General features: G+C 49.7%; 1 protein-coding gene across 3 annotated transcripts; it reads right to left on the bottom strand.

Annotated features, from left to right (window-relative positions):
- Positions 1 to 376: 376 nt before the first annotated feature.
- On the bottom strand, positions 377 to 25,074 carry SUGP2 (SURP and G-patch domain containing 2). 3 transcript variants are annotated; one of them, XM_063146942.1, is made up of 11 exons: positions 25,007 to 25,074; positions 21,906 to 22,027; positions 18,617 to 20,149; positions 17,057 to 17,174; positions 16,017 to 16,450; positions 14,719 to 14,830; positions 12,543 to 12,958; positions 10,539 to 10,603; positions 9,838 to 9,974; positions 3,198 to 3,316; positions 377 to 2,987 (listed from the first exon to the last, which is right to left on the bottom strand). In XM_063146942.1, the coding sequence occupies exons 2-11, from the start codon at positions 22,018 to 22,020 to the stop codon at positions 2,983 to 2,985; spliced, it is 3,054 nt and encodes a 1,017-aa protein (XP_063003012.1). In that variant the 5' UTR covers positions 22,021 to 22,027; positions 25,007 to 25,074; the 3' UTR covers positions 377 to 2,982. The 3 variants fall into 3 exon arrangements, with proteins under 3 accessions (XP_063003012.1, XP_063003010.1, XP_063003011.1); XM_063146940.1 differs by having other exon boundaries at positions 377 to 3,316; XM_063146941.1 differs by lacking the exon at positions 25,007 to 25,074 and adding an exon at positions 24,732 to 24,763 and having other exon boundaries at positions 377 to 3,316.
- Between the last annotated feature and the right edge of the window lie 438 nt (positions 25,075 to 25,512).

The raw sequence follows: 25,512 nt of genomic DNA, 5'->3' as shown, positions 1-25,512 counted from the left end.
AATATACATAGGATTGTAGGATTTTGTTCTGTCTAAACACGCATAGGATTGTAGGATTTTGTTCTGTCTAAACACGCATAGGATTGTCGGGTTTTGTTCTGTCTAAACATGCATAGGATTGTAGGATTTTGTTCTGTCTAAACATGCATGGGATTGTAGGATTTTGTTCTGTCTAAACATGCATGGGATTGTAGGATTTTGTTCTAAACATGCATAGGATTGTCGGGTCTTGTTCTGTCTAAACATGCATAGGATTGCACCATAAGCCACTCTAGGGACCTTTTCTGGCTGAAGAGGGGGATGAAAATGCTTTAAAATGAAGGAATAAGATGAACGAACACCCAGGAATTGAAACGAGGCTGAGAAAACAGATGGATTCTTTCCCCCGGTTTAGGTTTATTGCAGGCTTTTTAAAAAGGGTTACATGTCAATAAACATTTTAAAAGAAACGTCAAGTCATTGCCTAACAAATTTCTATCAAGTACTCGTCAATACTGTTAAATGCCACAGGAAGAAAAATTAAATCTCAATTTCTGGTTGAGGAGCACTAAAGAAAAAAGGAATTAATGCAAAAACATTCCAAACGGGAGAGAGACACACACACATCCTAGCGACAGGAGTGAAAAGGGTTCCAGGGTGCTTGGGGGTGGGGTGGGGATTTTCGTGGCAGAGAGCCTGAAAAACTAGAACAATAGAAAAATGAGTGAACAGTCAAGGCTACCAAGCGGCACGTTTCAAAAAAAAATTCTTGCAAATGCATTCAGATGTTCCCTGGCAGAGGTTACCTGCCAAATCAGGTTTTATACGTACAAAAGGAAAAAAAAAATTCCCCAAGCAAATCTTGGTTTAAAAACACACACATCTAAGGATCCAAAGTAAGACTGATTGAAAGCAAAACTGGGAATTTAAAAGCACCAGTGTTGCTCTGTTAACTTTGTGCCTAACCAGATCTTCGCATGAGGAAGACGGAATACAGCAACGGTTATTTGGGAGAGTCGGAGATTAAAGTTTCTCCTTGGTTCACCGCCCCGAGATCTAGCATTCATCTTTTAAAAAGACACCAAGAGTTGACTGTACACTTGTGCAGGCTCTGGAAAGAGCACAAATCGGCACGGGTGTCAAATGTTTCACCCCACTGAAATCGGGTTGAAGAATTACAGCACTTTGCCCTGCCTGGAAAAAGCCAGAGGATACATTTGGATATGCATCCCCCTTTCTGAAGTCAAGGCAGAAAACCCTCGGTGTAACATGAAAGAAGAGGGGGAGTTCGCTGTAAAAATAAACACATACACCCCGCCCCAAAGAATGTAGGGACTTCTCTCCAAGACAGCGGTACAAACCGTTTATAGGTCGGAGAAATCCAACTTGTAGGTCAAACCAGTTATTAGGACAACAGGTTGGGTTGGATGAGGCTTAGAAGCTCAAATTATGCATGGCAAAGAGAAACCCAAATACCCCTAGAAATAAGGAGCTGGAACAGAGGAAAGTGAGAGGATCCTGGCCAAAATTTCGATGCAGCGTCCACTCGGTAGGATTGGATCTGACAGGCCCCAGGACAGGGATTTTCCAGGTTTCTTCGACATCTCTGCAACAACAGCAACAGTTCTGGCTCTATGCCAAAGCAGCCATTTCTGTAACTTTTAAACTCCTCAGAACGGCGGAGAAACACGCCACGCGGGCTCAAAACGTAACATAGCTTCTTCGACGCTGCGCTTTTATTCGGCATTTCCCAGCGCTGGAGTCAGCCAGGCGCTGCAGTGAACCGCAGCGGCGCAAGGGCTTCCCGTCAAAACGAATCGGCGCGTGTACGAAATTATGCGCGTTACGAAACCCACAGAAAAACAGAGGGTTTGCGGGAAAGGAACACCCAAGCGTTGAGAAAGCTGGAAGATAAAAGAAGGCATTTTTTCTCCTGTCAACAAGATGAAGGAGTCTTTGGAGGACAGGTATGGAAAAGCTGAAGATTTGGCGGTCGACGCGTTTATTTGGGAACTCCCAATAATATTGGCTTAGAAGTACGTTTAAACTCAGCGTTTGGAAGAGTTTTCAATTCAAAACCAGGATGCTTGGATGGATAGTTCTTAAGAGGGATTTTCTTTCGCTTGCCTTAGGATCCAAGATGTTATCTTTTATCAATCAAAGTCTTTGCCGACATTTTCACAGCGATGGCGAGGGACGGATGGAAGGTGGGAAACCAGAGCAGCCATCTTGAAATGGCCCAATCATCACCTCCAGCATGCGGAAATCATGGATTATTTAACGGTGCCCTACAGCATGCAAAAATGTATGTGCGAATTTCAGACGATCTTGCTTCCAAAACACGGAGCGCGTCCTGCACAACGTTGGGGGTTGTTTCAGAAGTGAACAGCAACAAAGACTGTATAGACAGATAGCAGGACTCCAAATTGAACTAAATAATTCTACATTTCGTAGCGTTGGGACCACAGAGATACTAATTGCGGATAAATGAAGGGTGAGGCTCGTCTTAGAGCTAAAAGCTAAGGTATCAGTTCCTATTTGCTGTTGACTTTTAAAACAACAGCAACACCGGCGTTCAATGAATGGATTCAGTAACAGAACTCGCCGTGCTGAATTGCAGTTCCAGAGGCAAAGTGAGTCAAAAGGAAGTTTAAAGAATATAAAGTTGAACGTCTTGCAATCTTGAGGAAGACGGGTGAGAAGTTCCCGTCATCACAGTGGGGAATGATAATTTTGTATCGGACGCGGAATAGATAACTCATAGGTTCTTGTCAAGAGGGAGCTGGCCTGCGATGGGAAGGGCGGGCGGTTGTGACTGCATCTGAAGAACATCCGCCTTCTCTGAGGATGTTAGGGATTTTTAATCTCAGCAACTCTTCGGATGCGCCAAAGGAAAATAGTTCCAAAACGTTTTGGGTTTTTTTTTTTTTTTCTCGCGAGATGCCCTACCGAACGGCAGTAAAAGGCATCCCGGCAATAAATCATTATTCTTTAGTTCAGAGGTCATTCTGGATTTTCCAAATGAAAACACAAACAGGAAAAAACAAAAAACAAGGGTTAAAAATCCAGATCACCTCTGTGTGCATATAAACCCAGCAGTGCCTAACTGGGTTAAAGGCAAAGTTTAAAAAGAGCCCAGTCTCTCTCCCTTTTCTCTCTCTCTTTAAATCTTAGCAATCGTTCAAACATAAAGCACCTGCCCTGTTTTACACACCTACCTATTTGGTCTCTTTTCAGATAGTACATCTGGATCATCCTCTGGCGGAACGTAGCAAAGGTATCTTCTTTCTTCTCCTCTCTCGCAACACCCAATCCCTCCCCTGCTGAGGTCGAGCCCCTAAAGGACGCAAAAAAGAAAGAAAGAAAGAAAAACATGCGAGAATTAGCACCGCCATGATAAAAGCTCAGGATGAAGACGAAAAGCAACAGCTGCCCCCCTTTCAAAGAGGCAACCAGGTTTGCTGTCATGATCAGGCTGGTCCCCCTCGGCGTGGGGGAAGGAGCTTCAGGCGATCAATCAGAATCAGATTCCGAAGCTGAAGACACAGGACTAGAAACGTCCCAGGTTACACAGGAAGCGGGGGAGGAGGTTCTCCTAGGCTCTTCACCCGCCAGGGAGGAATCTTCACAGGAGCTTATCAGTGAAAACGTTAACAACTCAGAGTCAGCAATCCTCAAGAGGGGGGAGGAACTTCAGAGTTGGCTGATCCCAGGGAACGCCGCAGGTTCAAACGGGCAGACCTAAAAGTAGGTGAGAGGCGATCAACTCAGCTGGCGTCTCACCAAAGGCGACTTCAGAGGAATCCTCCTTGAAGTGAAAGGGACTCGGGGAAAAGACCTTCCCTTTTGTTGAAAGGAAAATCGTCTCTCTTAGTTCGCCAAGTTTAGCCTGGAGGAAAGTTCCTAGTGTTTAACCTCTCTTCAAGTACGAAGAGATGTTTACTGGCTGAATAAAGCTTTGTGGATTACTCAGCAGACCTCTTTGATCGTCTTGCACAGCTTGGAGATACAACATTTTCGTTCATTCCTCCACGCCCTTGCCTCGGGTCGACCCCAAAGAAGGCACATCTGACAGGGGCAGGGAATATGCAACAAAGCCGCCCAGCCTCCCCAACCTCAACCCCCACTCCCATCCCCAAACCCGTTGCAATTTTTGGGGGGAGAGATTGTGGCACAACTTCGCAGGCTGGCGGATTCCCTCCTGATTGGCAGCGTAAGGGAATGGGGGGGGGGCATCTTCCTATTTCTTCTCCTGCCCTTCCACCAGAGACCGTAGCCAACTGGGGATTTGAACCTGGATCTCCCCAGGTCAAGGACAATATTCTCAGCCGCGCTGACATGCTGAGAAAGGAGGAACAGCCCTCTGCCCTGATTGGGCAGAATCTTCCCTTTCTTGCCTCATGGGACAGAAGACAAGAAGCACGGTGAACTTCACGGCCTTCTCCCACGAGACCGAGTGGCGCGAACTTCCTTCCCATTGAACGGGGATCACCGCTGCAACTTGGGAAAGCAAGGCCAGAAGCCTTGATCTACTTGCTCCATATGTCGGCCTCCGTATGTAGTTTGGTTCATGCCAGTGAAGTGCATGATGGGATTGGGACGATGTGTGTGTGCCTGAATCTGCTGTAATAGCGAAACTGCTTAATTGGATGGAAACACTGAATTGGAATTTTGAACTGTCAAGACCTTTTGATGCAGTATGAGACAAGTAAGCTAGCTTGATAAAAAGGACTGTCCTGATCCATCGAACATTGCTAGAAGAGTCATGGGCCATCTGTTGATTATTTATTTATTTATTTATTGCATTTCTATACCGCCCAATAGCCGAAGCTCTCTGGGCTGTTTACAAAATTAAGACAATTCAAGTATAAAACCACAGTATAAAACCATAATATAAAATACAATATAAAAGCTCAACCAAGATAAAAACAGCAGCAATGCAAAAATACAAATTTAAAACACAAATTTAAAACAGCAAGTTCAAATTAATTTATAGACTGTTAAAATACTGGGAGAATAAAAAGGTCTTCACCTGGCGTCTAAAAGAATATAATGTAGGTGCCAAGCGAACCTCCTTAGGGAGCTCATTCCACAGCTGGGGTGCCACAGCAGAGAAGGCCCTGCTCCTGGTAGCCACCTGCCTCACTTCCTTTGGCAGGGGCTCGCGGAGAAGGACCCCTGAGGATGACCTTAGGGTCCAGGCAGGTACATATGGGAGGAGGCGTTCCTTCAGATAGCCTGGCCCTAAGCCGTTTAGGGCTTTGAATGTTAATACCAGCACTTTGAATCGGGCCCGGACCTGGACTGGCAGCCAATGAAGCTGGAAAAGGACTGCCGTGATGTGATCTTGTCGGCCAGTCCCTGTTAGTAAGGTATACTGAAGAAGTTTTCTTTGCTCTGTCTTTGTTTTGCTTTAGAACTTTGCCAACTGCTGATTGGTTAAGATGCGGCTGTGTATAAACAGACCTGCTTTTCACATGGGCCAGTTGAGAACTCCTTTGTCTGTAGGACCCTATTCGGCCCTGGTTAGGCCTCATCTAGAGTACTGCATCCAGTTCTGGGCTCCACAATTCAAGAAGGACGCAGACAAGCTGGAGCGTGTTCAGAGGAGGGCAACCAGGAGGATCAGGGGTCTGGAAACAAAGCCCTATGAAGAGAGACTGAAAGAACTGGGCAGGTTTAGCCTGGAGAAGAGAAGATGGAAGGGAGACATGATAGCACTCTTCAAATACTTAAAAGGTTGCCACACAGAGGAGGGCCAGGATCTCTTCTCGATCCTCCCAGAGTGCAGGACACGGAATAATGGGCTCAAGTTAAAGGAAGCCAGATTCCAGCTGGACATCAGGAAAAACTTCCTGACTGTTAGAACAGTACGACAATGGAATCAGTTACCTAGGGAGGTTGTGGGCTCTCCCACACTAGAGGCTTTCAAGAGGCAGCTGGACAAGCATCTGTCGGGGATGCTTTAGGGTAGATTCTTGCGTTGAGCAGGGGGTTGGACTCGATGGCCTTGTAGGCCCCTTCCAACTCTGCTATTCTATGATTTTATGATTCTAGGACTCTCTCCCTGCAGCTGTATGAGGCTCAAGAAAAGAGAGTTGTCTTACAACCGGAGCGGATTTTTATCCTTGACAAACCTTGACAAACCTTTCCATCCGCAGGCAGCTCTGCTACGCCCTCTTCTTCCCTTGCTGTCTTCTTGCCTCCCCAGGAAGTATTCGCTGCACGACGGCTTGCCAGATGCCAGGCTGCGTTCGGCACCTCTATGCCCGATGAAAGCCGCAAGGCTCAAAGACAGACGTCAACGAAGCTGCGGCAAAGATGCTTTGGGGTCACAGGACGGGAAGGGAGCTGGGAGGTCATCTCTTCTAACCCCCTGCTTGGTCCAGGCCCTGCTGCGGCTACGTTAAGGACCAGCACTCAGAAAGTGAGTTTGTTCAGCAGGTGGAGGATGGGAACCAATGGGCCTCTTCGAGGCCTCCTTATCAGACGAGGAACAGGCCTTACCCACGATGAATTAGGAAACAACCTGTCGGACAACCGGGTGATGACCACCCAGCCCTAGGGAGAGAGGCCAGCGGAAGTCCCTCCCCTCAGGAGCTGCATCCAGTGACCCTCAACGGCTCAGGTCAGACGACACGTTTCTCAACAGTGGCTTTAGAACTCCACGGTGGGTTTTTTTACACCACCATTGAAAAATGGGCTCTCTGGAGGGAAAACGCCACGCTACAGTGGAGATTTTTTCGGGAAAAACGCTCCATGCAGAATATCCACGCTGCGCAGAGGAGAGTTCCTGCACAACCGTTGTGTGGAGGGCTCCGTGGAGTTTCCTGCTGTGTTGACTTCTCCCCACTGGCTAGAGTTCCCCGGCAAGAGCCGCGAAAGGAGCAAGTCTTGCTCTAGGAGAGCCGCCGGCATTGGGTTTTTTGCAGCAATGGCTGATGGGATACCGTCAGGAAGACAGGGGGGGGGAGAGAGAAGGCGGAGGAATTGTCAATCAAATGGTGCGATGGAATTTCCTCAACTCCAAGGGAGCCCACGCTCCCAGAACGGTGGAGCCCCTTAAAAACTCAACCTTTGAGTGGAGCTTTCACACGGCGTTGACTAACGTGCGGTCTGAACTGGGCCAAGCAGTCCTCGGGAGGAGGGTGTCTGAAAGGGCCTGACCGGCTGCTGCTGTGGGCTGGGTGGAGATCGCAGCCTTCAACTTCAAAGCCTTCTAGGAGTGCTGAATTTTCTTTGCAAGAAGTGGAGTTGTCTCGAGCTGCGTTTTCCAGACCCCCCTGCCTGGATTCCCGTTTTACGATGCCGGAAAGGGTTCTGCAGAGACTGTCCAACGTGAAGCAAAGTATCAGAAATATCACCCACGTGGAGAGGGGGGGAAAGGCCAACGTAGCCACAAGAGCATGCGCGGAACTCCCTCTATGGAATTCACTGCCACCGGATGCGGTGACGGCCACCCATACGAATGGCTTTCAAAGGGGGTTGGATCAATTCCTGGAAGAGACAGCTATCAACGGCTACTAGCCCTGATGGTTATGTGCCACCTCCAGTATCAGAGGCAGTAGGATTATTTGCACCAGTTGCTGGGGAACATAGGCAGGAGGGTGCTGTTGCACCCATGTCCTGGTTTGTGGGTCCCCGGTCGACAGCTGGTCGGCCAGTGTGGACAGAGTGCTGGACTAGATGGACCCTCGGTCTGATCCAGCAGGGCTCTTCTGATGTTTCGTGGGGGATCTGAGGGATGTTGTTAGGAAACAGCCAGTTTACTCCAACTGGACATTGGCGGGAAGTGCGGGTTCTTCTCCATCTCTGTTACAGGAGCACGAAGGAACCAAACTCGGGACATTGTTCATGTAAAGCAAGACCTCAGTGGTGGGTGCTTCGGCTATGGGGTGGTATATAAATGTAAATAATAATAATAATAATAATGATGATGATGATGATGATGATGATGATGATACCCCTGACGGATGTATGAAACTGCCACAGGTACCTCTAAAGGTAAACTTCCACTCCACGTACTTCTGAATAGATAACCCAGTGCTGTTTACACAGACTGGCAGCACTCCCTAGGGGACCTTTCCTCATCCAATGCTAATCAGGTTCCTTTTTAATTGGGAGGTGCCAGGAATCGAAGTTGGGAGCCCTGAGCGTGTGAAGCCGGTGTCTCAGCGCTGAGCTGTGGTTCTGTGGTTGCTTGAGGCTCACAGGAGAAGACAACCTCATCTGAGCAGGGGAGCATCTAATCCAGGTAGAACAGGCAACTTTAAGTACAGCAGTCCCAGAAAGCTAAGTCAAGGCAGAAGCTCTCTTGTGTAAAGGGGAGCTGAAACAGGCCTACTGTGAGCCCAGAGTGAGTTTGGCTGGCTGGAGATATAGGATGATATTGTCTCAGCGACAAGCTAAAGACAAAGGAAATCTTATGCAGACAGCCAGGATCTGTAGTGTGGTCAGTTCCCTCCACCTCTGTAGGAGATGGCTGGTCTGTTGATTTTGTAGACTCAGACGCTTGCGAGTGAAAATGGAGGTTCTGCTAGTGGGCGGGTGTGTTCTTCTACTGACGAAGAAGAGGATGGCAAGGCAGTGTCTTCTGGCCTGGTGGGCCTGAATCCAGGATTGACTGCCCTTTCCTGACTCCTTATAGGTCAGCTCCCTATGTGCCGATCCAAGATCCACATTTTAAAACTGGGAGGGCCACGGACCAAATGTGGGAGCTGGTGGATGAAAAGTAGGAGTTCTACTGCTAAACTATAAAGAGCCATACCGTTTTCAAGCGGGGAAGAAGAGACGTTTGCTTCGCCAGGAATCGGGGGGGGGGGATCCCCAGCACGCACGCAGGTACACAGATGCAATTTTACAGGATTAGGATTAAAGCAAAGCTTCCAGCTTCAAAACAAGGCGTTTGGGCGAGTCGCCGGACCTTAGCTGATGGCAAAGGAAGGCCGGAGAGGCCACGGCGATACTTTAGATGAGGGATAAGGAACCTGCGGCCCGTCAGATGATCTGGATCCCAAGTCCCGTCATCCCCATGCTATGTGGCTGATGGGATATGGAGTCCAACAAGAGCCAGCTTCCCCAACGCTGCTTTAGAGACAAGGGAGGGCAGCCTTCATGCGTTGGACTGGGACAAGGTCGCTTTGCCCAAGCAGGCGCCTTCCAAATGCCAATGGCCATGCTGGCTGGGGATGGTGGGACTTGCAGTCCAACGCATCTGGAAGGTGCCCGGTTGGGGCAAGCTGGGTTCATTTCGCAGTGTGTTACCTCCGTCCGACGACACTTTGCAGCGTTGGAATTCACTTCCAAGGTTTTGGGGCGGTTGTTTTTAAGGCAAGGGGAACGCTCAGAGGTGGGACTGCCGGAGCAACACCCTCGCCACTGGGACACCCCTGAGGAGGCCATCAGAGGCGATGCACTCCCTTGCAGCCTGTCGTCCCTCATCAGAGAGGGAGAGCGCCTCTAACACAGATGCTCCATTTAAGTTCTCATGGGAAACAGCTACTGACAGGGTCCCGGCCCAAAGGGTAACCTAAAAATTACCCTGGATAGGTAGACAGCCCTTATCCCCCTCCGTGTATTGACCCAACCAAGGGGTGGGTGGCCTGCCAGATGCTGTTGACCTACAACCCCAATCATTCCACTCTATCGGCCATGCTGGCAGGGGTGGACCGAGTCCTACAAACATCTGGAAGAGAGGGGCGCACCGGGGGGGGGCGGCATCCCTAGAACCATTCAGAGAAGCCGCTCACACCACGCCTTTGAACAGAGGGCCTCGGCGCTTGTAACGGGGAGCAGCTACGGCTAAGGAAGGGTAAATTCTAAAAACGGGGGAAACCGGACGCCGTGCCCGTTACGTACACTTTGACAGGCTCCTTGATGCCTTTGCCATGTAGGCCGAGGCCCAGTCCTTCTTGCCAGCCCATTCTCTGGAGCATCTGGAAGCCGATGTTGTTCTGGTTCAGTCTCTTGTTCCGGAATTCCAAGTCCTTGGATTTCTGTTGATATCGAATAAAAAGACAGCTAGTCATCATATACAAAAACGTTAAGGACATCAGAAGAGCCCTGCTGGATCAGACCAAGGGTCCATCAAGTCCAGCGCTCTGTTCACACAGTGGCCAATCAGCTGTCGACCAGGGATGAACAAGCAACTGGTGCACACAGGCTTACTACACCTCAGATACTGGAGGTAGCACATTTATTTATTTATTTATTTATTACATTTCTATACCGTCCAATAGCCGGAGCTCTCTGGGCACATCAGGGCCAGTAGCCATCGATCGCCTTCTCCTCCTCCAGGAATTGATCCAACTCTTTTAAAGTTATCCAAAAAGTTAAGCCTCTACCTGTGGCCTGAAGTGGTACAAGCCCCGATGCAAGTTGAACGTAGATCTTGGCCTCCCTCCCGAAATTGCAGCAAAATCTAAAAGGCGTGGAACTTGTTCCCACTCTGGCCTGTGAACCAACTGGGTTATCTCGCCACCGGCCACACAGAGGATGGGTGCAAGGCAAGCATCACCGGGGGGGGGGGGGGGGGAATGCACACAATTTGGGCCTTTTACCTTCTTGTTTTTATACGTGGAATAGCCACTTGGCCGGTCGTAGGGGATCCGGACCGGGTCGTGGACTGAAAGGCAGAAACGAGAAGCCCAAAGTCAACCAGGTACCAAACAAATTATAATAATGTATTATAATAATAATAAAATGTATTTATATAGCGCTTTCTGACAAAGCGCTCTACATAAAGCAGGCCAGCAGTTTACAAACGTACACTCAATAATCCTAACAGAAGACCTTAGCTGAATCAAAGACTATAACGATAAAGAATTAGAAATGAACATACATACAAAATACGTAGCGGCCACTGCAAATGTACAATATTGAATGCACAACTCAGGATTTGAAAACTGCCCCCGCCCCCCCCCCCGACATCTAGGGAGCCTCAGGGGATAATGCTCCCCATTGCAGCCCCCTCCGGCCTCTTGAACCCACAAATTGGCCTTGGGTGTGACGGCCCGGACTCCCTCACCTGGATGGGGGTCTCCGGCATCTTATGCTCAACGCTACCTGCACACAGGGCTGACAGCAGCTTAGGGCTTTCTGGAGGAGGCCTGCTAAAGTCTGGCCATCTGCTGCTCAAAGCCCTAGGGCTCAGCCTCTTCTCCCACGCTGCTCTGCCATGGTGGCTCAGACTCCTCCCCACGTCCACTCACCTGTTCTTTTCCTCGCTGTATCTTACTGGCTCCTCTGAGGTCAATGCAGATGCCGGCCCTGGGCTGCCTGCATCCAGCATTGTGCTGTCCCCGACGCGTCCCGACCCTACAATGTCCCTACGTTCCCCTGGTAGCCTTCCCTGGGATGAGAAAAGGCCTGAGCCCACAGAAAGGGGAAATCCATCTCATGGACATCATTGCCCAAATGGCTAGGCTCGTTGTAGGATATACTACAGTTGAGGCTTGACTGAAACAGTTCACTTGTGTACACTGTTGATTCTATTTGAGGGTGATAAAAAACAGCCAGCCCCACTTCATAAACGTTTTTTTTTACACGTACAAGCCTAGATTTTGGGCCACTGAAGAGGGCCTTCTGGTCGGAACGCGTCTGGCCGTTAAAAAAGAGAGCACTTTTTATCAAATCATTGGATGTTCAATTTAGAAATACAAGTGCTTTTATGTGAAAATATTGTCCGTCTTAATTCACTTGCCTTGTATTAAGTTTTGTACTTTTAACTTTTGTTTTTATGAGCCGTTTGCATTCGGTTAAGGCTAGTACCTTTTTGTGTGTGAGTTTCTTCTCCTGCCCAACAGCAATTTTTAAATGACGGTTATTACTAATGTCGAGGAGTTCTGACCCGCCGTGAAGAGCAGTCTCAAAACAATTCATACACAAATACGGAACTCCATAACAGAACAGAAGCTCGCCCCAAACCAGTATAAACTGGGAGCGCATCTCCCTATATATGCCTACCCGAGATTTGAGATCTGTTAGAGGAACCCTCCTCCGCGTCCCACCAACGCGAGACATATGCTATGGTGGGACATGGGACAGGGCTTTCTCTGTGGGGGCACCCTGGTTGTGGAATACCCTCCCCTTGGAGGCCTGACGGGCGCCGATGCTGGCTTCAATTCAGCGCCAAGTTAAGACATGGCTTTTTAACCAAGCCTTTGAGGGCTAAATTCTCCATTGTTACACATTGTTTTAATTGCTTTTTTTTTAAAAAAAAATGCTGGTTTTAATTTGCCAATGATTTAACACGGTTTTTTAGCTGTGTAGATTATTTATGTTTACACTGTTCTGGTTTTATCTGTACGTCGCCCTGAGACCCCAAAGTGATATAGGGAGGGATACAAACATTTTAATAAATAAATAAACTGACCAAGAAACCAACCACAATCAGCTTAAAAGTAAAAAGTAAAATAAAAACCTGACGGTGTGCCCAAAGACCTTCTTCTTACCCCACCGTAGCACCTAGAGACAGATTGGTACGAGTACTGGAAAACTTTGGTATTAAAATCATAAGAGAGAGAGAGAGATTAGATTAGCTAACAAGCCAGCCAGCTCCTCACCTTTGGGTTCATCTATGAGGCAGATTCTCTTCGACGCTGGGATCAGGCCCACTTTCAGAGATCTGCTGCTGATCCTTTTGCGCCTGAAGTGGCTGCCACAGGCGGATTCTTGGGCGGAGGCGTCCGGGCCAGCGCCCTCGGACATGGCCTGCCCTTCGTCGCCTCCGCCCTCCTCTTTCGACGCCGGTCCCTCTTCCAGGAGGGAGTCGTCTGCCTCCTCAGTCAGCCCTGCGGCTTCCTCCTCTTCCTCCATTTCAGCCTCGTACTCCATGTTCTCCCAACCAGCCCCCGCAGCTCCCAAGCCCTCGCCGATCTCCGCCCCCCCCGGCACGCCGCTGAAGTTGATGGCGGGGCACAGCTCACGGACTTTCAGGCGGTAGAACTTGAAGGCGGCGCTCTCTTGGTCCTGCAGGAACCTGAGGGAGGGTTGCGGGGCTGCGTTAGGACGCCCGAGGCCTCGCCTCCTCTCCAAGAAGACCCACACCAGATCAAAACGAAGCCCACCCCCGGACGCTGGCCCAATCTGGTCTCACAACCACGCTGCAAGGCAGGTTAGGCAAAGAGTGCGTGGCCGGGCCCATGAGTGAGCTTTGTGGCCGGCGCAAGGATTTCGACACTAGAGGAGGGAGAAACGTCAGACTTCCAGGAAAAAGTTGCCAGACTAAACTCAGAGGAAATGGCCAAGGGTCCCCTCTTCTAGGCCCAAACCGTTTTAGGCTGGCACACTTCCTCCATCCCATTCCTGCACGTGCGAGGGAAAGAGCTCAGGCACTCTTGATTTTGGCTAGGGGCAAACCACGGTTTGTCGTTTCGTGTGAACACAGTCAACCATGGTTTGCCCACAAGCCAACATCCCACTCTGTCATTTGACCACCAGTTGGCAAGCAGAACCAGGACTGCGCAAACCAGACATCCATCAAGTTTGGACGCAACTGGAAAGCCCAGGTCAGCCTTCAAGGGTTTTGTTATGGAAAACAAGGGTTTGCCACAATGTGAAATCAATCATGGATTCGACCAAAGGGGAGGCGACCCTGGATTTAATTTAGCTAAATTAAAAGATTAAATCCAGGGTGACCAGAGGGGAGGCGACTCTGGATTTAATCCTAAATGGTGTCACCCAGGACGTGGTATGAGACGTAAATGTTGAACCAATTGGTAACAATGACCACGCTGCTATCAGATTCAATATATATTTAAGTGGGAAACTGTCCACCTTAAAGCATCCCTGACAAATGGCTGTCCAGCTGCCTCTTGAATGCCTCTAGTGTGGGAGAGCCCACAAACTCCCTACGTAACTGGTTCCATTGTTGTACTGCTATAACAGCCAGGAAGGTTTTCCTGTTGTTTTGTCATACCGCCCTAACAGTCAAGAAGTTTTTCCTGATGCCCAGCTGGAATTTGGTTCCTGTGACTTGAGCCCATGTTTCCATGTCCTGCACTCTGGGAGGATGGAGAAGAGATCCTGGCCCTCCTCTGTGTGACAACCTTTCAAGCATTTGAAGAGTGCTCTCATGTCTCCCCTCCATCTTCTCTTCTCCAGGCTAAACATGCCCAGTTCTTTCAGTCTCTCCTCTTAAGGCTTTGTTTCCAGACCCCTGATCATCCTGGTTGCCCTCCTCTGAACACGCTCCAGCTTGTCTGCGTCCTTCTTGAATTGTGGAGCCCAGAACTGGACACAATACTCTAGATGAGGCCTAACCAGGGCTGAATAGAGGGGAACCAGTACCTCACGTGATTTGGAAGCTCTACTTCTATTAATGCAGCCCAAAATAGCATTTGCTTTTTTTGCAGCCACATCGCACTGTTGGCTCATATTCAGCTTGTGATCTACAACCATTCCAAGATCCTTCTCGCTTGCAGTATTGCTGAGACAAGGCTCTTCACATCTAATAACTGTGCTTTTGTTTTCTTTTTCACCGGCGTAGAAACTGGGCATTTATGCTTATTAAATTTCATTCTGAGAAAGGGAGGAAGTGGCAGAGGAGAGAGAAAATGGTGGCAGAAAGAGGTGTGTGTGCATAAGTTCAAGCACCCCCTCAGCCATGAAGCTCACTGGGTGACTTTGGGCCAGTCATGGACTCTGAGCCCAACCTGCCTCACAGGGTTGTTGTGCGGATAAAATGGAGGAGGAGGTGGGATATACATGTAATACAGATGAAAGAGGAGAAGGACTCACCACAGATCTGGGTTATCCGCACTGTTATCGATGCTAAATTGCTCAATTTCTGGGCCCACCTCAGCCACAAACTCGGCCAACTTCTGAGCAGTGTCCATAGTTTTGGGGTCCACTGGAAATAGGGAAAAAATACAGATAATAATAATAATAATATTTCTTTCCCACCTCTCCATTTTGATTGAGGTGGGGAACAATAAGCAATAAAATACTTAAAACTGAATTAAAACATAATATACATTGTTAAAACACATCCTAAAAACCATCTTAAAAGCATCCTAAAATTCCACTGGGTAGGCCTGCCGGAAGAGATCAGTCTTTATAGCTTTCTTAAATACTAAAAGACTTTTAAGCTGATGAGTCTCCTCCCACAGTCTGGGAGCAGCAGAAGAAAAGGTCCTCTGGGTAACAGTTGTTAATCTAGTTTGTGCTAGCTGAAGGAGATTCTTCCCAGAGGACCTGAGTGTGCGGGGCGGATTGTACGGGAGAAGGCGATCCCGCAGGTAGCCTGGACCCAAACCATGTAGGGCTTTAAAGGTAATAACCAACGCTTTATACTTTGCCCGGAAGCTAATTGGCAGCCAGTGAAGGGATTTTAAGACTGGTGTGATGTGGTCACGCCTAGGTGTACCAGCGACCAGCCTGGCTGCCATATTTTTAACTAGTTGAAGCTTCGGGACTAGGCATAAAGGTAGCCCCATGTAGAGCGCATTGCAGAAGCCGAGCCTCGAAGTTACCAGCGCTGCACGACCGTCTTTAGGTTTTCCGACCCTAGGAAGGGGCACAGCTGGCGTATCAGCTGAAGCTGATATAGGCACTCCTGGCCGTCGCCTCTATCTGGGCTGTCATTTGGAGCGACGGATCCAGAAGCAACCCCAAGCTGGGAACACAGTCTTTCAGGGGGAGTGTAACCCCATCCAGACCCTAAGGTCATCCTCAGGGGTTCTTCTCCATGAGCCCCTGCCAAAGGAAGTGAGGCAGGGGGCTACCAGGAGCAGGGCTTTCTCTGCTGTGGCACCCCCGCTGTGGAATGAGCTCCCTAAGGAGGTTCGCATGGCACCTACATTATATGCCTTTAGACGCCAGGTGAAGACCTTTTGATTCTCCCAGCAGTTTAGCATCCTAGCCTTTTAACTCTGGTGTTTTAAACCTCTGCACCGCTGCTCGGTTTTATTCCAGTTGTACTTCTATATTGCGGTTTTCAGCTTCCACAGTTCGTGAACCGCCCAGAGAGCTTCAGCTATTGGGTGGTACGGAACTACAAAATGGAATGAAATGAAATAAATCCAGCGTTCACTCACCGTCACGGAACTGGGCCATCAAGGACTGGGAATTTCCCGGAACTCCCAGCAAGCGCTGAGTGCCTGAAACGTCGCCCTGGGACATCACCTCTTCTGGGTCGGGAGAAGAGGGGCCTGTAGAAGAGCCCCCTGGTGGCTGTTCCTTGAGCATCATCCCAGCGGACAGGAGGGTCTGGGTCCCAACGGTGCATTTCTTCACTCTCTTGGCTCTCGCCGCCCGTTGCAGGATTCCAGGCCTCTTCCCCCGGAAGAGCTTCTTCTTGATGCTTGCTATTTTCTTGTAATACAACAGAGTCCTCACGGTGTCCGCTGCCCGCTGCTCGGGGGTCTTCTCCTCCTTGGCTTCTTCCTTGACCTCCGTCATGAGCCTCCCCATCTCGGACAGCTTCAGCTTGTAATATTTGTACTCGAGGCTGTCTTCTTCATGCAGAAACCTGTTTGGTCCGGAAAAGGAACAGATGTTTGGCGAAGCGAACCCGACGCGCGTCGGGCGAAATGGACAGCGCCCACGAAAGCGTGTTCCAAAACTAAATTGGTCTTCAAGGGACCGCAAAACGCTTTGCAGTTTTAGCAACCGGGGGCAATCCTACGCGTATTTAGGCAAGGGGGGGGGGGAGAATTCCTACAGCTCCCAACGTTCCCCAGCCCATCAGAAAAAAGTTCTACAATTCGCAGCTTAACCCAGCCCAGCAGAAAAATACAGTGCTGTAACCATAATTTGCTATTCTTGACATTTCCTTTGTTACGAATGTGCTGGATTGCGAACGCTAATTTTGTTTCGGAAAGCAACAGCTTTTAAGTGAGGGCATGGCCCGTCTTCCAGCGGTGGGCGGAGCCAAAGGCAAAAGGGGCGTGGCCACAGCACTAGCCTATTTATGCTGAAGGCTCTTCCTGCCGGTCACCAGGCCTTAGGAGGAGCACCTCAAACCTTTTACCATGTGGGGAAAGGCTGCCAAACACAAGGGGATGTCGTGGTGGGAATTGTATTCCCGCACGTCTGGAAAGCATCGAATTGAGGAAGGCGAAAACGAGGGATTTACCAGTACTCCGGGTTGCCTTTCAACTCCCATTTCTGTCTTCCTGTCAGCATACCGGAAATCATGCGGTTCACCAGCTTTTCAATCGTCTCGACGACTTTTGGATCAGTACATTGCGGGACTGCGCAAAGAACAAATGCCAAACAGGACGGATGGATATATACATACATACGTACACGCACACACACGTGAACAACAACCCATAATACCAGTGAGAATGATCACGGGAGGTTCCCTTGCTAGCAAATTCATTCTAGCTCCTGCAATTGTACCTTTGAAGCTCATTTTCATAAGAGCCCAAGAAGTATCCTTTTGGATCCGATTCGATGGCCTCCTCCTCCTCCTGCAGGGATTCATCCACCCCCCTTTGAAAGCCATCCAAATTGGTGGCCATGACTACATCTTGTGGCAGTGAATTCCACAGTTCAACTCTGCGCTGCGTGAAGAAGCCCTTCCTTCGATCTGTCCTGAATCTCCCTGAATTTCAGCCAAAGAGCACAACGAAAAGGTAGGAACCATTGTGCCGGGGAGACCTGGGGCTGCATCGTGTGGAACAACATAAACCCACGCTTGTCATTTGGAAAAAGAACCAGCCACTCTAAGAAGAACCTTCGCTGCCTGGTCGCCTGGAGGCATTTTCTGCTCACTGCAGGCGAACAGGCAATTTACAAGCTCCGCATTATACCCTCCGGGGTTGGGGAAGGCTAAAATTGTTCTGATTTCATCTGTACGTTGCCTTGAGATGCCAGTGGTATAAGGCGGGATACAAACGTTTTAATAAATACATAATCTAAAAAAACCACTTAACCCCAAAACACTAAACTTTTCTTCCTTTAAATTTGCACGTGAGGAAAAACACACACCCAAATCTGTAGAACTTTCATTAACTGACTGAATGGCCTGGTTCAGACAACATGCTAAACCATGCTGTAAGCAGCATGGTTTAGCGTGTTGTCTGAATGGGGCCAATGTGGATAACAGCTCCAGTTATTCACGATAGCTGCATCTCAAGGACGAATTTGGCAGCGTGGTGCAATGCTTAGAGTACCTTCAGCCATCACAGACAACAGGTGGGAAACCCAAAAATATATTTCCAAACACCTGGACTGCAATAGGTTGGGGAATGGTGGGTTAGACTGTCAGACCTAAATTGGGGGGCAGGGAGAGAAATCAGGATTCAAATCCCAACCCAGCTACAAAACTCACTGGGTGACTTTGGGCCAGTCGCTCCCTCTCAGCCTAGCCTACCCCACAGGGTCGTTGCGGAGAATAAGAAGAAAGGCAGGATATGAATCTTTTTCTTTCTTTCTTCTATTTTAAACTCCCCTCCTACCCACAATCTTTCACCAACCTTCTTGAAATTCCCAGGTCATGTAAAACCAACGTTTCTTTCCGGCCCCTACAAATTTCAGGAAGATTGGCGAAACGCTTTTAGATTTTATCAATGTTAGAATGACCGACACTCGAATTACCCCCCTTTATAACGGCAGAATGCTTTCCTCTCCCTTTCGGACCTTAACGAAGTACTCGTGACCGTGTGTCCTTAAATGAAGGCTTCCTTACTCTTAATCTTGGGCCTGGCTTCCGGAACAATCTTGGGCCTGGCTTCCGGACCAGCGGTCGCCCTCTTGAGCCGCATGCGAGTTCCGCTTTTGTCTAGCCAGCTCCGCAAGGTCTCAATGTACTCCCTGCCGAACAGGGCCGACGTGTCGAAATTGGGGAACAAGGTGGGTGAAGGAGCCGTTTCGAAGACGCTGAGGGCTTCCAGGATCTTTTCCTGCCGGAACGCAGACGCCAGGGCGAACGTCTGGCCCAGGAGGGCCAAGGACTTGCGGCAAAGGGAGACGGTGGTCTCAAAAGCGGCGGCCATCTGGGCCCGGTCGCTGAAGCTACTGCTCTTGATGCTGAGCTCATAGGCGTTGCAGGCCATCAGCAGAGGGGTGCAGCCCCTCAAGAGGTAGTCCTGGATCCGCATCATGTAGCGATCGAAAGGCTTGATCACCTCAAAGAAGCTGTTCTTGGTCACGACCACCCGCTTCTCCAAAAGCAGGTTCAGGAACTGGCTGTCCACTTTGGGGGTCCGCAGCGCCGCGTGCTGCAGGAACCGGACGCTGGACAAGCAGAAGTCTTGGTGTTCGGGCTTCAGCGAGCACTTGAAGGAGGCCAGCATCTTGGCGCAGGTCTCCGTCTCCAGGGTGAAGAGCACCCGGAAGAGCTCGGAATATTCCGGGTCCCTCTTGATCTCGTGAAAGCCGGCCCATTTGATGATTTCGACCCCGAAGGTGGAGAAGATATCCGAGGAGTCCACGAGATCTAAGTTGGGCTCTTCCTCCCCGGCGTACCCCAGGGGTTTCAGGTGGCTTTGCGGCAGGTTGCTTCGCTGTATCGCTAGATTCGGCCGCAGGTTCAGCTGGGGGCGGTGAGGAAGCACGGGTCTCGGCTTGGGCGGGTCGATGGGGTCCACCAGCGAATCATCGGCCAGGGACAGGCCTTTAGCCACCCACTTCTTGATGGGCGCCGCCATGTCGCCCTTGCTGTGAGCCAGGCCTCGCTCCTTCCCCCACAGACCCCTCCCCCTTCCAATGGCCAACGGGGGGCTGAATTCTCTCTTGGGTTCGAGGCTGTACTCCAGCTCGTAATCCTGACTCCGTGGGGCCCTGTAGTCTTCTTCCAAAAGCCCCGGGGCCCTGAAGTCGGCCAGCAGGTCTGGAGATTCGTAGTCGGCCTCACGGCGCCTGGCAGGCTCTCGGGACGGGAGGTGTCTGTAGTCCCGTTCCCGCGAAGCTGGGCGGACGTAGTCCCGCTCTTGTCGAGGCGGCTCCGCGAAATCCCTCTCCGCAGAGGACGAGCGGCCGTAGTCCCGTTCGCGCAAAGGCGCCTGGCTGTAGTCGCGGCTCCGCGGAGACGGCTGGGTGCAGCTCTTGCCAAAGTAATCCTCCTCCTCGGCGACGTGGCTGCTGGAACTGTACGAAGGCCGTGAATAGTCGTCCCAGGGTTCTTCTCGCCAGTCCCGCTGCACGTACTTCCCGCCGCCGTGGAACTCCTCCTCTTCCTCCTCCTCCTCGTACTGGGCCCGCGGAGCTGGCCGTGCGTGAACTGAAAGGAGACACAGAAGACAGAAACTGCTCACTGAAGGACTGAGGTTATAACTCCCACCCCCATCCCAAAAACGGAGTTGAAACGCGAGAGGTAGGATTGGCCCAGAGGCCTGCAGCTCTCAATAAGAATAAGCCCGCTGACGCAGACCTTCTTGGAAAAGCCCTTCCTAAGACCCCTCCTCGGCACTTCGGTTAAATTGTCGTGAGGCCCGTTTCTGACTATCATCTTGTTTTGAGAGTCCTTATGGCTGGTTTTGCTTTTACGGGTTTGGACCTCTTCGGCAGGCAACTAGCGATGGGGCAAAAATGTGCCTGGGCCCGGTGGATTTTCAACCCGCCGCTGCTGCAGGTCCAGGTGGAACTCAATTAAGGCCCCATCTGTGTGAGGGGAATGGAGAAGGGTTCCCCCCTTTCTAGTCTAATGGCATCTGCCATTAGAGTGAAAGGGTTCTTTCCTTCCACTGTAATGGCGCCCGCCATTAGACTAGAAGGGGAAAACCCTTCTCCGCACCCCTCCCATGCCAATCAGGACCTGAAAGGGCCTCTTAACACTTGGGGGGGCAGGGAAGGAAAGCATGATTTCCGGGGCTTCCAGAAAATGCGTAATTCTCCCGGCATGCTAATGTCGTACCAGGGGAATTGCGCACTTTCTGGAGGCCCCAGACTTGCGCACTGCTGAGCACTCCGCTGGGCCATCCGGGCAGCCCTCGGTGAACCCGTGGGGCAGGTGCCTGTGAGTTCGTCATGGCCTACATCCCGCCCAGTTCGCAAACTCATGTATGATTCTTATTCCTTAGATTTTTTTTTTTTATTGCATTTCTATACCGCCCAACAGCCGAAGCTCTCTGGGCTGTTTACAAAATGAAGACAATTCAAGTATAAAACAACAGTATAAAACCGTAATATAAAACACAACATAAAAGCACAACCAAGATAAAAACAGCAGCAATGCAAAAATACAAATTTAAAACATCAAGTTAAAATTAATTTATAGATGGTTAAAATACTGAGAAAATAAAAAAGGTCTTCACCTGGCGTCTAAAGGAATATAATGTAGGTGAAAAGAATATAATGTAAATGCCTTTCTAAAAAAACAAACGAACAAACAAATAAAAAGACCCGAAGCAACTTAACAACAAAAAGAAAAAGTTAAAGTAGCTAAAAATAATCAGCAGTAAAATACCACGATACATTACATTATATTCTTTTAGACGTCAGGTGAAGACCTTTTTACTCTCTCAGTATTTTAACAGTCTATAAATTGATTTTTACTTTGCTGTTTTACATTTGTATTTTTGCATTGCTGCTGTTTTTATCTTGGTTGTGCTTTCATATTGTATTTTATATTATGGTTTTATACTGTGGTTTCGAATTGTCTTAATTTTGTAAACCGCCCAGAGAGCTTTGGCTATTGGGCGGTATACAAATGCAATAAATAAATAAATAAATGTTGTAAAACAACTAAATCATCAGCAAGGCGATAAAGAACCCACCATATGCCGGCAAATGCCTGGGTAGAGAAGAAAGTCTAACCTGGCATCACAAGGGTAACAATGTTACCGCCAGGTGGGCCTCACTGTGAAGAGCATTCCAAAACCAGGAGGCTACCACCAAAAAGGCCCTGTTCCTTGTTCCCGTCCTCCAGACTGCCCTTGGAGGAGGGACCCAGAGGAGAGTCACAGATGTTGATATAGCGCCCGAGGGGTCTTGCAAGGGGTCAGGCGTATAAAGGCCATCATTTTGTCAGCGCTTACCTCTGAGTTGGTGGAGAGCCTCGTCGATGGGGTCGCTTCGGTCCAGATGGTACCGCTTCGCCTTGACTTGCATGATGGCGTCAAAAGACTCCCGCGTCATCCGTCGGGAAGCCATCTTGGCTCTGCAAGAAGAAACGGAGATGGCTCACAAAGACGGAAAGGATGTTCCTATCTGCTTGGGATTCATCATACTTCGTATATCCTGTCCCTCCTATGAAGGGCAGGGAAAGGCTTACATAGTTGCCTGGTCAACCATTCAGGGCCAGATCTGGTTAGCAGTAGTGAGTGGCCATGTCCACCTGAAACAGTAAGCCAGGATTTGGGGGAATCGAGTTGGAAGCGGCCTATAAGGTCATCGAGTCTTATCAACCCCCTGCTCATTGCAGGAATCCACCTCAAAGCATCCCTGACAGATGGCTGTCCAGCTTCATCTTGAAGGCCTCTAGTGTGGGAGAGCCCACGACCTCCCTAGGTCATTGGTTCCATTGTCGTACTGCTCTAACAGTCAGAGTATTTTTCCTGATATTTTGTCATACTGCTCTAACAGTCAGGAAGTTTTTCCTGATGTCCAGCTGGAATCTGGCTACTTGTCACTTGAGCCCGTTATTCCGTGTCCTGCACTCTGGGATTATTGAGAAGAGATCCTGGCCCTCCTCTGTGTGACAACCTTTCAAGGACTTAAGGAGTGCTATCATGCCTCCCCTCAGTCTTCTCTTCTCCAGGCTCAACATGCCCAGCTCTTTCAGCCTGTCCTCATAGGGCTTTATTTCTAAACCAACCAACTGTGCTAAACCAACGTGAATAAATTGGTTGGTTTAGCGCAGCAGTAGGCAGTGTGGTGTCTGTGGGCATTAATGGGTCCCTGGCCCACCAGCTGGGGTTGCTTCAAAGGACAGCGAGAGTCTTCAGCTCAAGAAGGTGCTGGAACAGATTTAGATGGTGATCCACAGTGTGAGTGAAAGAGATAGTGAGGATGAGATGGCTGTCAGTGGAAGCAAAGGGGGGGGGAGGGAGGGAGAGGAGTTTCAGTTCAGACAACACGTTAGTCAATGCAGTGTTTGTATCATTACTTTTTACATATTTTTATTACACCCTTTCTCCAAGGAGTTCCATCTTCCTTGCAAGGTTCTCCCTCCATCTTGTGATATCCTAACAACAACCTGTGAGGAAGGTCAGGCTGAGAGAGAGGCTCAGTTCAGCCGACACATTAGTCAAAGCAGTGTGAAAACTCCATTCAACAGTTGAGTTTCTAGGGGTGCGCCCCACAGAACATGTTCTAACTCTCACCGTTGTGAGACTGCGGGCTACCGTGGAGGTGAGTAAAATCCATCGTGATGTTTCATTGACAGTTCCTCCGCCCTATCTCCTCCCCATGGTATCCCATCAGCCATTGCTAGAAAAGAAAAAAACAATCCTGGCGGCTCTCCTAGAGTGGCACTTTCTCCTTTCGCCACTCTTGCCAGGGAACTCTGCAGCCCGTGGGAAAAGTCAACGCAATGGAAAACTCCACGGAGCCCTCCGCACAACGGTTGTGCAGGAACGCTCCTCTGCACAGCGTGGTGCTGTGATTTAGTGTTTTAAATGCAAAACTGAGGGTTTGGTGTGTGTGTTTTAACCTCAGAGTTGACAAGCCGTTTCGTTGTTGTTCTAACATCAGGAATGTCGTAAGCACTTTAGATCTGTCAGCTTCACAACTGGAGCAAGGCTCCCCCCTCCCCTTAAAATCATTAAGAGGACTTCCCGGATTCCACGCCCTGCCAGGCTAAAGCTGGCAGGATGGGCGGAGTGACAGAGGAAATTGTTGCCTCCCTGTCTGTCAGACCAAGGGTCCATCTAGCCCAGCACTCTGTTCACACAGTGGCCAACCAGCTGTTTACCAGGGACCCATAAGCAAAACACAGTGCAACAGCACCCTCTAACCCATGTTCCCTAGCAACTGGTGCACACAGGCTTACTGCCTTGGATCCTAGAGGTAGCTCACAGCCATCAGGGCTAGTAGCCCTGGATACCTTCTCCTCCTCCTCCAGGAATTGATCCCCCCCCTTTTAAAGCCATCAAAATTGGCTTTTTTTTCTGTCTGAACATGCTTTTAGTACTTCTATCCCATACTTGATGGCATTGTGCCTTAAAAGAATGACATAATATTTAGAAAAATCCAACATTCAAAGCAAAATATTAAGGTTACATGCTGGAACAACACATAAAAAGCTTGGAAAATATAAGACAGCGTTTCCTCTGCAACCAAAAACATCATAATGGTGGCACCAGGCAAACAAACTTCTCCAGGGAGGAGGTTCCATACGTAAGGCGCCACCTCCCAAAAAAGACCCTCTTCTTTTGCGTCAACACTCAGCTCACCTTGAGAAACGTGGGACTCTCCAGATGTTGCTGGACTGCATCTTTCATCATCCCCCACCATTGGCTATGCCAGCTGGGTCTGATGGGATTTGGAGTCTCACACGTCCCCAACCACTCCTGGCACCTGGAGAAGCCAGGCGAGGTTGCCAACTTACCAGGCTCTTCCTTGCATCTTTCATCATCCCTCACCATTGTCTATGTTGGCTGAGGCTGATAGGAGTTGGGCGCCTCACATCTGAGAGGGGAACACGTCTTCCCCAATGCTCCTGGCACCTGGAGGAGCTGGCCTCAAAAGCCAGGCGAGGTTGCCAACTTACCAGGCCTTTCATCATCCCTCACCATTGGCTAGAGTGGCTGGGGATAACGGGAGTTGGAGTCTCGCAACATCTGAGGGGGGGGCTACACTTCCCCATCCTCTTGGCCCCTAGGGAAGACGACCTCAAAAGACAGGCGAGGTTGCCAACTTACCAGGCTCTTCCTTGTATCTTTCAGCTTAATCCCAATGCCTTTAAACAAATAAGGCACCCGCCGGCTGACCACCCTGGAGAGGGGGAGAGAAGGGAAGCTACTCTTAAAAGGCAGAGGAGCAGGCCAAGCAGGAGTTTTGCCGGTCAGTTGGCAACCATGGCCTAGCCAAGATTTCCCCCCCTCCCACACCTCAAACGCGGGAGTTTACACGCACACCAGGCCGAATAAGAATTTAAAATCCTCCCCTTGCTTTACTTTTAAACCCAGAGCCTTACCCAACAACGCAAACCACGCTCAGCGGCCTCTCAGAAAGGCGGAATCCACTAAACTGCGAAAGCCTCCCTCGCGCATGCGCCTGGGGACAACCCGGCCCTTCTACCCAGCCCCTTTCTATGGCGGAGGTCGCGCGCTTCCTTCCGCGCATGCGCGAAAAACGGCACGCTCGTCTTCTCTCTCTCCGGTGAAGGTGTGTTTTTTTTCCCTCGTCCCCAACTCCTCAGATTCCCGGCCTGGGCGCATGCGCAGTAGGTGACGCGTGACTTTGCCCTAGCCTCGGCGCATGCGCAATAAACGACACTAGGTGAGCGGGAGGTTGTTCCTTTTTTCCCTTTGTCTCTCATGTTCCATAGTGGCAGCCGCACTGCCGCAAAAACAACACTTTGAAAGACTAACGAATTTATTATTTTCCTTTCAAGCGCATGCGCAGGAAAGCAAGGGCCGATAGGGCTTCTCAAATGCACATGCGCAAAACTTCCCTGACCCTTCCGACAGCTGCACCCCA

This window comes from Elgaria multicarinata, chromosome 23 (genome assembly GCF_023053635.1).
Source record: "Elgaria multicarinata webbii isolate HBS135686 ecotype San Diego chromosome 23, rElgMul1.1.pri, whole genome shotgun sequence".
Classification (NCBI taxonomy): domain Eukaryota; kingdom Metazoa; phylum Chordata; class Lepidosauria; order Squamata; family Anguidae; genus Elgaria; species Elgaria multicarinata.
Note: the sequence above shows the minus strand (reverse complement) of the source record. Positions and strands in the feature narration are given on the sequence as shown.